This window comes from Mirounga leonina, unplaced genomic scaffold (assembly GCF_011800145.1).
Source record: "Mirounga leonina isolate KUSES-001 unplaced genomic scaffold, KU_Mleo_1.0 Mir_94, whole genome shotgun sequence".
NCBI classification, from domain to species: domain Eukaryota; kingdom Metazoa; phylum Chordata; class Mammalia; order Carnivora; family Phocidae; genus Mirounga; species Mirounga leonina.
In genome coordinates, this window is record NW_023270855.1 from 49,874,825 (window position 1) to 49,887,298 (window position 12,474).

The 12,474-nt window shown below is 51.2% G+C and overlaps 1 protein-coding gene across 2 annotated transcripts in view; it reads left to right on the forward strand.

Annotated features, from left to right (window-relative positions):
* Positions 1-12,474, forward strand: part of CACNA1A (calcium voltage-gated channel subunit alpha1 A) — a 213,900-nt gene that overhangs the window by 156,128 nt on the left and 45,298 nt on the right. For both annotated transcript variants that reach the window (XM_034998421.1, XM_034998422.1), the window contains exons 23-25: positions 1,711-1,770; positions 2,497-2,603; positions 11,226-11,325. In XM_034998421.1, the coding sequence (XP_034854312.1) occupies positions 1,711-1,770; positions 2,497-2,603; positions 11,226-11,325 (267 nt within the window). The remainder of the gene's footprint in view (positions 1-1,710; positions 1,771-2,496; positions 2,604-11,225; positions 11,326-12,474) is intronic.

A 12,474-nucleotide genomic window follows, 5' to 3' on the forward strand; every position in this document is an offset into this window, starting at 1 on the left:
TTCCCCCACTCCCTGCCTTCAGGTTTCTCCTCTCGGCTTTTCATTCATTGCTGTGTTTAGTTATTACTAAGTGAGCAACCAGCATGTGCCAAGCACAGAGCTAAGCGTCAAGGACTGACAGGGTATGAGATGGTCGCTGCCTTCCCGGAGCTCACAGAGCACCAGGTCCTGGGCCATGCTGGACCCTCCACCCAGTGCACCTGAAATGCTTCCTCTGCACCCAGATACTTCCAGCCCCTTGGCACCTGTCGCCCCACCTCAGGAAGCCAGCCATCCTGGCCACTCTGGTCCGTGCTGGCCCTTCTTGCACCACACATAACGGGAATGTGAGTTGCGACCACACAGATCACAGAGCCCACTGCCCACAGGACCCAGTACAGTTCCAGCTACTCATGCATTCACTCAACTAACATTTCTTGAGTGCCAGCTGTATGCTTGGGCCTGGATATTGAGCCGGTGATGCTACAAACATCCATGCCTTCATGGGGCTGACGTCGGGCAGGTCACTAATGAGATTACTAATAACTCTAACAAATTATAACAAATAATTTGCAAGGGTGGGTGGTAGACTTGGTAAGGGAAGTCACAAGCACCAGGAAGTAGAATTGAAACAGGGGCAGGGGAAGGCGGCACTGAGAAAGTGATATATGAGCCAAGCCATAAAGGAGGAGAGAGAGGGAATCTGGTGGGATGTGGGGAGGAGCATTCCAGGCAGAAGTAGCCTCCTGTGCAAAGGCCCTGAGGTGAAGACAGGGTGGCAGGAGCAGAGAGAGCAAGGGGGAGTGAGAGGAGGTGAGGTCATAGAGATGACCTGGCAGAGTGCTCGGGGCCTTGGGGGTGGGGGCGGGGGCCACAAGAGGACTATGGCTTTTACGTCAAGTGGGATCAGAGCCACAGAGGATTCTAGAGCAGAGAAGGTCCCCGAACCCGGCTCAGGTGCTCACTGGCGCCCCCTGGTGGTGGGGCTCAGTAAATATCAGCTCTTTTCTAACGTGAATCTGATTGAGTCCGCCCCCTGCATTCGCCACCTGCCCGACACTGTGCCATCACATCCTCACACGAAGGTCACACCAGAGACGTGCCATGACGTGGCCTGGGAGGGGCCGGGCTGCAGACTGGTGCTCATCCAGGCAGAAACCACCCGGCCCTGGCCCCGTGTAAGGCGGGGGGCGCGGGGAGAACCACCCCACCATGGTGAGGATGTGGCCGCAGAGCTGGGTGGGAGACCACAGTGATGAGTTTGACCCCCAGGGTCTGACTTAGCCGGTTGGTCCTGTTTAGGAGACCCTCTGATTTCTCACCTAGGAGGCCCAACAGGTCAAGGGCATTGGGAGGTCAGACTCATCGCCAACAGGGATGCAGTCCTCCCCGAACTTCCCCAAGACCACCTTTACTTTATATTTGAGCTTTGGGCAAATAAGAAAGAAGCCGACCGTCCTGAGTGATTTTTGTTAGGATTTTGCTGCCATCTGCTGGACAGTTTCATACACAACGTACAAATCTGTACTCTCAGACAGGATGGGAGGGGCCCTTGGGCAGTGCACATCCTGCCCAACTGTATGTGGCAGCCGTGTTTTCTCTGTTTGGGGAAGTGTGTTTCTCGGGGACTTTGCTGGAGACCACACACCCCAGTGGGCAATCACTAGGTTCATGCGGACTCTGCTGGAGCAAGCCAGTGATCTGCTGCCCCCTTGCTTTTATCCCCTACAGGTGCTGCGATATTTTGACTACGTTTTTACAGGCGTCTTTACCTTTGAGATGGTGATCAAGGTGAGTGCTGAGAGAGCCAGGGATCCAAGGGAATCTTCACCCTCAAGAATGCCATCCTGGCACAAGTGTCGTGCCCGGGGGATTAGAAATGCTTGGTGTGTTGGAGCTGCAGCAAGGACTGGAAGGAGTGAATGAGGAGAACGGGGAAACCAGGGCAGGGAGATGAGAGCAGGGAAGTGACAGGGACAGATCCTGCAGGGCCTTGTGGGCCACAGGGAGGACTTTGACTTTTGCCCCAGGTGAGGTGGGAGCCATGGAAGGTTCTGAGCAGAGGAGTGGCTTGACTCATGCCCATTCCCACGGGCACCCTCTGGCCTCGGGGAGGACAGACTTGAGGGAGGGGCAGGGCGGGTGGGAGCCAAGAGAACTAGGAGTGGGTGGCGATCGTACTGGTCCAGGCAGAGGATGATGGGGGGCGTTGGAGAAGGGTGGTTTTGGAGAAGGTGGACAGATTTTTGGAAGGTTTGCCGATGGATTCCATGTGGGGAATGAGACAAAGAGGAGTCAAGGGGGACCCCGAGGTTTGGACCTAAGAACCAGCAAGTCAGAACTGCCTCTCAGGAGGTGGGGAGGTACTCCCCAGGACTCCTCCAGGACCTCCGGCTACAGTCCCATCCCTCACCATGTCCCCTCTTGGTGTCCCTCCCCCCCCCAGAGACTGGAAAGGTGGGTGTCAATCCCCAAGGTGGGATGAGGGGTCTGAGCACCATCTCTTCTCGACCCTAGATGATCGACCTGGGGCTCGTCCTGCACCAGGGTGCCTACTTCCGTGACCTCTGGAACATTCTCGACTTCATAGTGGTCAGTGGGGCCCTGGTGGCCTTTGCCTTCACGTAAGTCTCCTCCTGAGGCTTCTACTTGCCTCTTTGTCCCCCGCCCCCTGCGTGGGGCTGCCCACTGGATCAGGGAATGTGTTCTCAGGGCGTAGAGATGGGGAGAGTGGGCTCTGGAAGGTGGGAGACATCCGCATGCCTCCAGGAAGAGCTTCGACTGGCTTTTGCATGACGTCCACTGTGGAGGAAGAAGGAGAAGGGACCCCACCTTCTACCTCCTCATACAGCTGCCTCACTGACCCCTTGCTCTGCTGCTTTCACTAGAATAGCCCCGCCGGGACATCTCATCTTCCTTCTGCTCTACAAGCTGCACCCCAACCACTGTCTCTCTGAGAGCCCCCTAAAAAGAAAACCAGGAAATGAATGTGCATGAGAATTCAGACCCCCACCCTGTGCCTGAAGGCCCTGTAGTTGCAGACCTGTGACTCCCTTTGTGTGTCTTTTACTTCTGGCAGTCCTAGGACTCTCTGCCTCCTGAAAAGCCATGCATCATTGTGCAAGTCCAAGATGGCACCTGGGTTGTGGGGAGCCATTCCAGAATGGCACCCAAGGGCTGAGCAGCCATTCTGTCCAAGATGGCACCCAAATTGTGGGGACCCGTTCCAAGATGGCACCTAAGTTCTGGACAGCATTTCAAGATAGTACCCAAGGGCTGGGCAGCCACTAGATCTTAGGGCCTTGATAGCAAACTCAGCAGTACATTCCTCAAGATATAGATGTTTGAAGCAGGTTGAGAAGACCTAACCAGCTCCTAATCCAGAAACAAATCTTGGGGACCCTGTCTGTGCCCACAACCGTGGATCATTCCCGGAAAGGAAAGTCTCAGGGACTCTGACCCACCTCACCCCCATAGTGAGAAATCAGAAGTTTCCTTTGTGCCTCTACCCCCTAGCTTCCTTCTCAGTAGATCTTCAGGGGTTCTTGAATGGCCCCCCAACCAAATAACAAAGACTTGGTTTGTCAGGAGGCCAGAGTGGTGGCTCATTTCCAATTTAAGGACTAACATGGGCCACTCTCGGATCTTCTCTGGGAACACAATGAGGTCAAGTTGTGTCAGAACAGCCAGAAAGCTCCAGGGTTCTGGATGCCTCCAAGCTGGTGGAGAGGTACCATGAGGGTCAGGAGGCTGATTGTATTTCTGACTCTGGCCAGACTTCCCACCCCCCCTTTCCCTTTACCTTCTACTTTCTTTTCCTCTTTCTATGTCTGCTCTCCTTCTACCTTGTCTCCTTTCTTTCTCCTTCTTCCTCACTCCTTCCTCCTCCCGCTCCCTCTCTCTTACCCTTTTTTAAATGATTGAGTATTTATTTAAGTATTAGAGCAATGGAAAACATTGTAAAAAAAAATTTTTGGCAATGTTATTAACATATTCTGAAGTTTCAAAAAAATAAAATAAGTAAAGTGCACAGTGAATTAGAGGAGAAAGATTGCCACAAATAAGACAAAGAATTGTTGGCTTTCATATATAAAAAGCAATTACAAATCAATAAGAAACATGAAACTCATTAGATAAATGGACAAGGGATGTAAATGAAATTTTGCAGAATGCTGACAACTAATAAAAATAAAAATTAAAAAATCAGCCTCCTTGGAATTCAGAGAAATGTCAAATACAAATAAGTTACAATTTGTTTCCTACCAAGATAGCACCAGTTTCTTCCAAAAAGATTTTTAAAGTGTATATGAGAATGTCATGAAATATGCTCCTCCCTCCCTCCATCAGCTATTTGAGCAACTCCTACAAGGTGTCTGGTAGGCACCATGCTAGGTCCTGAGAAAATTTCAACTCTGAAGAGCCGAAACGCTTTACCACCCTCAGCCTGGAGTGAATCCATCCCCTGTGGAAATTATCTACGTGCTGTCTGTCTCTGTTTCCGTCCCAAATTCCCTTCCCTCCCTTGTTCCTGTTTCTTTCTCCTTCTTTCTCTTTCCCCTTTTTTCTCTTCTTCCCTCTGACAGCCTCTCGGCTCTTTCTCCTCCTCTGTTTCTCCCCTCCCTCCTTCCCTCTCTCTTTCCGTGTGTCTCCCTCCTTTTCCCCCAACCCCGCATTTTCTCTTTTCTGTTTATCACCTTCTGTGTCTCTCTGTTTCTCCTTGCCCACCCAGCCCGCCCCAGCACGTGTGTGTGTCTCTCTCTGTCTCTGTCCCTCTATCTGGTTCATATCCTCTCTGCTCTCCCCGCTCTCCCTCTTTCTCTCTCTCCCTCCTCTGATCCTGGCCCTGTGGGCCTGACCATCTACCTAACCTGCGGGGCCTAGAGAAAGAGGGCACTTCCCCATGCGCTCTGGCATCAGGAGACTCAGGCCCCCCATGTTCTGACCAGGGACGGTCTCTGCAACAAGGGAGGGCAAGCTCATACTGCCTCGGGCCTTCCAAGACGATGTCCTCCCAGCAGCCCCCCAAGTCTCCTAGAGCTCAGGAGGTGACGGGTCAGGGGGACCCTGACAGCCACATCCATCCGTCCACACACAACCACTCCTTTGCCCGCTGTGCCTGGGGTGGTGGGTTTTTACCTCCGTGGCCACCACTGGGTGTAGAACAAAAGAAGGGATGACCGAGGCCCATCAGCTCACCCTTGGCCCTGGCACTTTCCTCCCAGACCTCTGTCGGAGCGAACATGCTTCAGTGACAAGGAGGGGGCCCCCACTGTTGCCCTGCCTCACCTCTGTCTCCCAATTTGACCTCACAATTTGGAGAAGGGGTGGCGGTCCAAAGACTTGGGGCTTTCAACCAGAGAACTTTTGCTATAATGAGCTATAGTTTATAATATGCTGTTTCTAGGATCCCTGGAGCTACAATTAGGTTCTACTTTAAGCAAACACTTTGCAAAAGCAAAATTATTTTTCCACCAAAAATCTATCAGCAGAATGATTCTTTGTGTTGCAAAAGAATCTGCTAGAGGGAGCTGATTTTTTTTTTTTAATTTTCATTTTATATATGAAGTTATACAAGGGCATTCAAAATGAGCCTACAACTCACGGAAATTTGGCAGCATATTTGTAGTCAATCTTTTAAACTGCTTCTATGAAGTTGCTACAGGCATAAAGCCAGCCAGCCCATGACCTTGAAAATCCCTGTTTTGAATGTTTTGGGTTTTTGTTTTTTTTTTTAATTCCTATGCAAGGAAAAAGTCTGGATTGGGATTTAAGGACATCCTCTAAGCCTCAGTGGGCTTGTAGATCTCACAGGAACTGGGTGGGGGGTGGGGGAGATTTTGCCAGTGGGATCCTGACAAGTGCTAGCAGCTCTCAAGTGGTTTTAGAAGAGCTGACAGCCATGAGGGTGCCTTTATATGATGATCATAGGGATAGGAGAAGTAGAACCTGAGGCTCCCCCTGCCACATCCTCCCTCCCTTGTTGCAAAAAATCCATCTGGTGCTGCCAACTCTCTTCCAAGGCAGGGCTGCAGTCTTGGCACAACTGGCCAGGCACCTTGATCAAGCCGCTCCTGCATGCCCAGGGCTAAATCTGCCCAAAAGCCAGAGAAGGAGCCCTCAGGCTGTTACTTTTCTCCCCAAAAATGTCTCAGGATCCCACCCCCTGGCTGCAGGTTTCTGGCCTCTTTTGCCTGAGAACATTTCTCGCCCTATAAGGACTTTACTTACTGTCTTTTCTTGTTACTACATGGATGTCGCTTTGGCAGGAGTGGGGGATTCTCTGAGGGTCTCGGCCTGAGTGCCCAACCCCAGAGTCCTTTGCTTCTTTCCTTTCTGGTCCTTTAGCTCGATTTATCAGTCCTGTGCCCATCTCCTCATAGACAGGGCTGAGAACCCCGAAGGGTGTTAGATTAGTGTTATTGCTTTAGAAAGAGGCTCCTGCAAGTCTATCTGGTTTGTCTCTTATATGCACGTACCTTAGCGGCTCTGTGCCTCAGTTTCCCCATAAAGCCGAAAAACTTGACTGGGTAGTAACAGTCACAGCTTCCATATATTTAATCCCCACCAGCAACCTCCTGTGGGAAGTTGTCTCGTTGTTCCCTTTCTGTAGATGAGGAAACTGAGGCCCAGAGGCGAGTCTGGCAGGATCACTAAGGTGAGGCTTGACCGACAGGATTCAAGGTTGCTGCCCATCTCCCAGCCGTGAACGTGGAAGCTTTCACTAATCAGCAGAAGGACACTTGACAGCTTAGCCAGCCCGGGTTCCTCGAAAGCTGGGCGGAAGGGGGCATGAGGCTGCTCCCTTCTTCGTTGAAAGGAATCTTGCTGTTCTGGCCTTTTGGGGTGGAGGCAAGGATTCTGCCACAGTGCTGTGATCGTGGCCCCGTCTCGGATGTAGGAAAACTATCCCTGTGGTCCTCCAAGGGATGTGTCGAAGCTCTGCTGACAGTTTCCACCCCTCCTGCACTTCACCCGAATCTGTGTGTGTGTGTGTGTGTCCTGCTCCTTCCGCCGACTGTGTGCCATGTCCACGCGAGCACCATTAACACACCATCTCATGAGCCATACACATGATATCACGCTCTGTGCCCATGCATCGGGGCGGCCAACGGACACGTCTCAGCCTCTGGCGGGTCGTGATCCTGCCCTCACTGCCAAGAATCCATCTGGTGCAGCCACTCCTCCCTGAAGGCAGGCCAGTACAGCTGACGGAACGCCTTGATCAAGCCTCTCTTGCATGCTCAGGAGCCGAACTGCGAGGAAGCCCAAGAAGGAGCCCTCAGGCTGCCACATTTTTAATCCCATCCTCAACCCGGCCCCTGCACCGAAGGCATTATTTTTCTTGTGTGGGATAAAATGGGAAAGAAGATTTGAGTGCAAGATACACAAGCTGGGGTTTGAATCTCAGTCTGCCACTTCCTAGCTGTGTGACCTTGGGCAAGGCACTCTCCCTCTCTGGGCCTCAGCTTCCTCATCCGGAAAACAGGCGAGATGGTGCCACCTTCCCGCAGGCAAACGTAGTGACATTCAGAAAGCTCACATTTTACACCTAAAGCCAGCAGGTCAGGCAGAAATCACTGTCATTAAAAGATCGGTCAATAATCCACAGAGGAGAATCTACATGATTCTACGTATGTGATAAGTCCTAGATACATTGAGCTTTGAGAACCACGAAGATGAAATTAAAAGGTGGAGGGTGGGGAATCCAGCAGAATATTTGTAGACATTTAAACCATTCTGTTTTTAGAAATACCACTAACTTTGAATAAAATATTGAAAAGAAAGAAATATCACTAACTTTGAAAGAGGCAGCAAGTAGGAAGTTCCGGAGAAGACCTGCCTGGCAGCCAGGTTTCTGATGACAGTTGGGTTCCTCCGGCCTTGACCTCCAGCCATGGTTGGAGAGTTGTCATGAGACCGAGCCTGATTCCAAAGATGAGCTGTGCGAGGGCTGAGCCAGATGCTGAGAGCATTATCTCAGGACTGCCAAGAGCTGCCTCTAACCACACCCTAAATTGGAACTCTTCGCTGACCTCCCTCTTCTTCATACCTTAGGGGGTAAAGCCAAGGCTGTAGCTACCATGTGTCAAGCGTCAGAATCTCCAAGGTCTGTTTTACAGATGAGGATGACAATTAGGGGCAGAGCTGGGATTCAAACCCCGGTGCCCCTGCCTGCCTCCAAAGCTCACAACTTCCAAGCCATTCTAAGACCTTCCAGCCCCAGAACCTCTGGAGAAAAGGGGTTTCTCTAGCTCTTGGCAGTGACCTTCACAAATTCGCCTTTGGTCACTGACAACTTTCTGGTTGTGCTGCTACTTGGAAATTTGGCTTTCCTGGTGCTGCCAAGAGCCTGCAGAGGGCAGGGGACCAAACGGGGGGCTTCCAGATGGAAGGATGGATGTCGGCCAGAGCTGCAAGCCTGAGGCTGCCCCTCCTGGTGCCCGGGCGGGGCAGGGGGCACTCAGGTGTGTGTGTGTGTGTGTGTGTGTGTGTGTTCTGTGTTCTTTCTTCTGAGGCCGCTTACGATCTGTCTCTCCCTCCGACGCCACCTCACCAGGAGCAGTACACGGTAAAGTTTTCTCTCTCTCTCTCTCTCATTTTGTCTCTCGTTCTCTGTGCCCTGGTGCAGCTGTGTTGGCTCTGGGCCTGTTTCCATGGCCTTGTGTTTTTGCTGCCATCCGTGGCTTGCAGTGACCAGAGCCCCCCTCAGTCTCTCCCCCGGGAGGAGGAGCCCTAAGGGGCCTTAGCCACTGCCTCCCTCCATGATCCACCATGAGTCCAGTTCTTGGCAGAGAACAGAAAGGACATGGGGGAGCGGGACCTCTCCAGGGTCTAATTTCAACAAGGCAGACGAGCTTGGTGGGGTGGTTCCCAGAGGGGTAAGCGTGTCCAGACTCCGAGATGGGAGAAGGGTGGACAAGCCACACAACCAGGACTTGGGCTCTAAAAGGAGAAATTAGCCTCCCAAGGAGCATCTACACTTTCAGCAAAGTGGTTCAAAGTGGGGTGGTTTTCTGTGAGAGCACCTTGATCAAGCCATTCCTGCAAGCTCAGGACCCAAACTGCCAGGAACACTCCTCACTGCCTCAATAAACAAGACTGTTTCTCAGCCTTGTCCAAGGGCAAGGTACCTCCTGGGGGAGAGAGCCCCACAGGGGGAGACCAGGGAGTCCTTTTCAGAGGAGTGGATGGCCCATGGGAAGCATGTTTCCAAATGTCAGCCATTCAGCACCTCAAGATTGTAGCTGGTTCCACATACAACCTAGATGTCCACCTGCTTGACATTTTCTCCACCAACACGTAGTCTAAACTGCTTCAGTTTTGCTGGGAAACTGGGCCGTCCCCTTACAACCGGTATTGTTAGCCTCAGAGAGAACCACAGCTGGAAAGGTGAATCCCACAGGTGTGAAACAGTGGCATTGTGGCTTGTCACATTCAAGCTGGGTTCTAGGAATTCCAGAGAAATGAGTGACCTCCTAGCACATCTCGGAGACCTTCCACTCTTACCGAAGCAAAAGGCCTGAAAGATGCTTGAAGAAGAAATAGCTAGTTTCCCTGTGGGGTCCAATTATTTAATTGTGTCCCTGTTCGGCCTCACATTATCTCAGTGACTCTCTTGATGTGTGTTGCCTGCTTCAGGGGCACAGCCTTGAGATAACAGTGATGACTTTGGCTTTAAAAGGGGAAAAACATGTTCCAGCCGAATCCTGGAGCACAGCTGTGCTCTGCAGAATAACGTTCAGTTCCCCTCTTTATTCCCCGAAAAAATGAGAGAAAGGAGATCTATAAGAAAGGATGTTTTTGTGCCCAGATACCCAGACACCCATGGTGGGGGTCCCTGGGATAGCTCTCCACATGATCCACGAGGTAACCAGAGGGACATGTTTGCTGGGAGACCCTCAAAGAACTCTGATCTGAATCCATTCACGTGCATCCTGGAACCACACGCCAGGGGCATGGTGGGGGCAAGAACCAAGATTAAAAGGGAAAATGGACACGTAGAAGAATAAATCACATTTTAAGCCTTTGAAGGGTTTTCTGGCTAAAGCCCGAAGCCAAAGACTGAAACAAAGATGACCGTGGAACAGCAGTAGGGTCTCGTAAAACCCAGCGGCAATCAGGGAAGGCTGTCAGATAAAGGAGCCTCTAACTTGGCTTTGGGGGCTATGTGGTCCTGTGAATGGAGAGGTGGAGGAAGGGCATTTCTGGCAGCAGGAACAGTATGTGCAAAAGCAGAGGGAGACAAAAGAGTGTGGCTGGGGTTTGGGGTGTGTTGCAGTCGATGGGAACGCAAAGGTAAAGGTAAGTTGGGCTAGATTTCCAAGAGCCTTGAGTGCCATGCCCGAAGTTCGCACTTCTAGGAATTCAGATGCTCCAGAGGGTTCTGAGAAGGAGAGCGATATGGTCATTGGCTTTGAACACTATGTGCAGAAAAGATTGAAGGAAAGAGAGACAGGGAGTGGCGGGGAGCTGGGAAATGGGTAACGGAGTCCAGCGTAAGATGGTGGCCGGGGACGATGATGGAGATGTTAGGGGAATAACCCATTGTGGATGGAGGACAGGAAGCTGAATGTGACACTTGGGTTCTGACGTGGGCAACTGGGTGGGTGATGAGTTCTATTAACCACAAGCCTTTGATGGCTGCACCCAAAGCCCTCTTCTTGGGGGGACCTGAATCATGGTTGGCTAAGGGTAGCAAGGGATCTGCAGGGGCTGTACAGTGAAGGCTCAGGTCTAGTGGACCCTGGACTGAACTTCTCTGCAGCTCTCTGGAAAGACGGGCTAAGGGACCCTGGCAGAGGTTCAACATCGACATCTGATGTCCTGCTTCTTTCCTTTCGTGTGGGCTCAGGGAATACTAGGGGAGAGCCACGTTACGTATTTCCTGAATCCTGTTGGAAGCGGGACAAGGAATCACATTTTCTAAGAGCTCACCAAGACCACCTCCAGTGAGCATCCAGGGGCAGCCAGCTCCCCTCTGCTGGGTCTGGCCTGGCCAAGTGGTGGAGGACCTTAACAAATCCTGAGACCAGAATCACAGAAGGCCATCTGCTGACTACCTCTTGAGCTCACACCTGGCAGGGATGCTCACCACTCTTCCCCAGCAAGGGCAGGACTGTGCCAGGCTTCCCCCCAGACTCCTAGGCCTGAAAGGGTGGGGTCACATGGAGTTGTGGGCCACCCACCACCCAGACTGACTTCTGCTTCCTCTCTTCCCCTCTCTGCACCCTAACATCCCTCCACAGTGGCAATAGCAAAGGAAAGGACATCAACACTATTAAATCCCTCCGAGTCCTCCGGGTGCTACGACCTCTTAAAACCATCAAGCGGTTGCCAAAGCTCAAGGTGAGATTGGGGCATGTGGGAGGCCTGTGAGGGTTGCCATATACAATTGGGCAGGTTGCACACTGCTCAAGGACACTACATTGAAAGGGGAGCTGATAACATCACATCCGTCGTATATGGATATAGTTATTATTACAACTTTCCAGCAGATGGCAGTAAAGTGAATCGACTTAACAAAATCTGTGTATTATGACAGTTTTCCATTAGATGAAATGTCTTAAGGTGGGGCTTCCTTTTCCTAATTCACAGGAGGACATCATATGGATAAAATAGGGCACAACCGTAATGTGGGAAGCAGGAAACTAGGTTTCTGCTCCCACATAACTTTTGACTTTTCACCAACCTGTTCTAGGCTCCATTATCTCCTGTTCCAAAATAGTATGAACCAGCATTTCCCAAAGCTTGTCATTCAGGAGAAACAGGAGAAAAGAAAGGAAATGCAGCTTAGTCATTCAGACACACCTTTTCAACTGATGTTTCACCTGAGAGCCACCTGTATTATCTCCTACTGAAGGTTAAAGTCATCACTTTTTTTATTTAAGTGAGCATATTTTAAAAGGAAATTCTATGCCAAGGTTCTCAAGTTGGAAAACCAGAACCCAATGTTAATAGAAGGTAAAACTAAATACATTCCCCCAAAATAAGACACCGTTATGAAAATCTAGCCAAAAAGATTGCCTGAAAAAGCCTTTGGACTTGGGTGCTTGCTCTTCCCGGGTTGAAAAGGAAAAGTATCAGGGTTAGGTGTTAACAGAGTAGCAACAAAGCAAGACCTTCTCCTTCACTCAAAAGGATTGAAGGGAAAAGTGGAAAGTGAGTAACTTTGTTACCATGCCATTCAGCACTACTTAGTGTTGGGCTCCTGCAGAACCTGAAGGAACATCCTCTGTCGCCTCGGTGTGCCCCTCCCCCATGACTTTGGTACTGTCGCTCGCCAATATGTGGCTGCCCTTTGGACGTGAAAGCTTGCTTGCGCTGAAATACGTGGACGTCCAGCCGTATCCAGTGCTGCGGTTCCTCACCCTTTTCTGGGTGGTGGCCCCCTTCCCAAGCCCCCGAGAAAGCTGCACACCCTCTCCCCCGGGGAAAGCTGGCCTGTAATTACAGTGGGTTTGAGGACCCTTACCCACCATGGTTAGAAGCAGAACA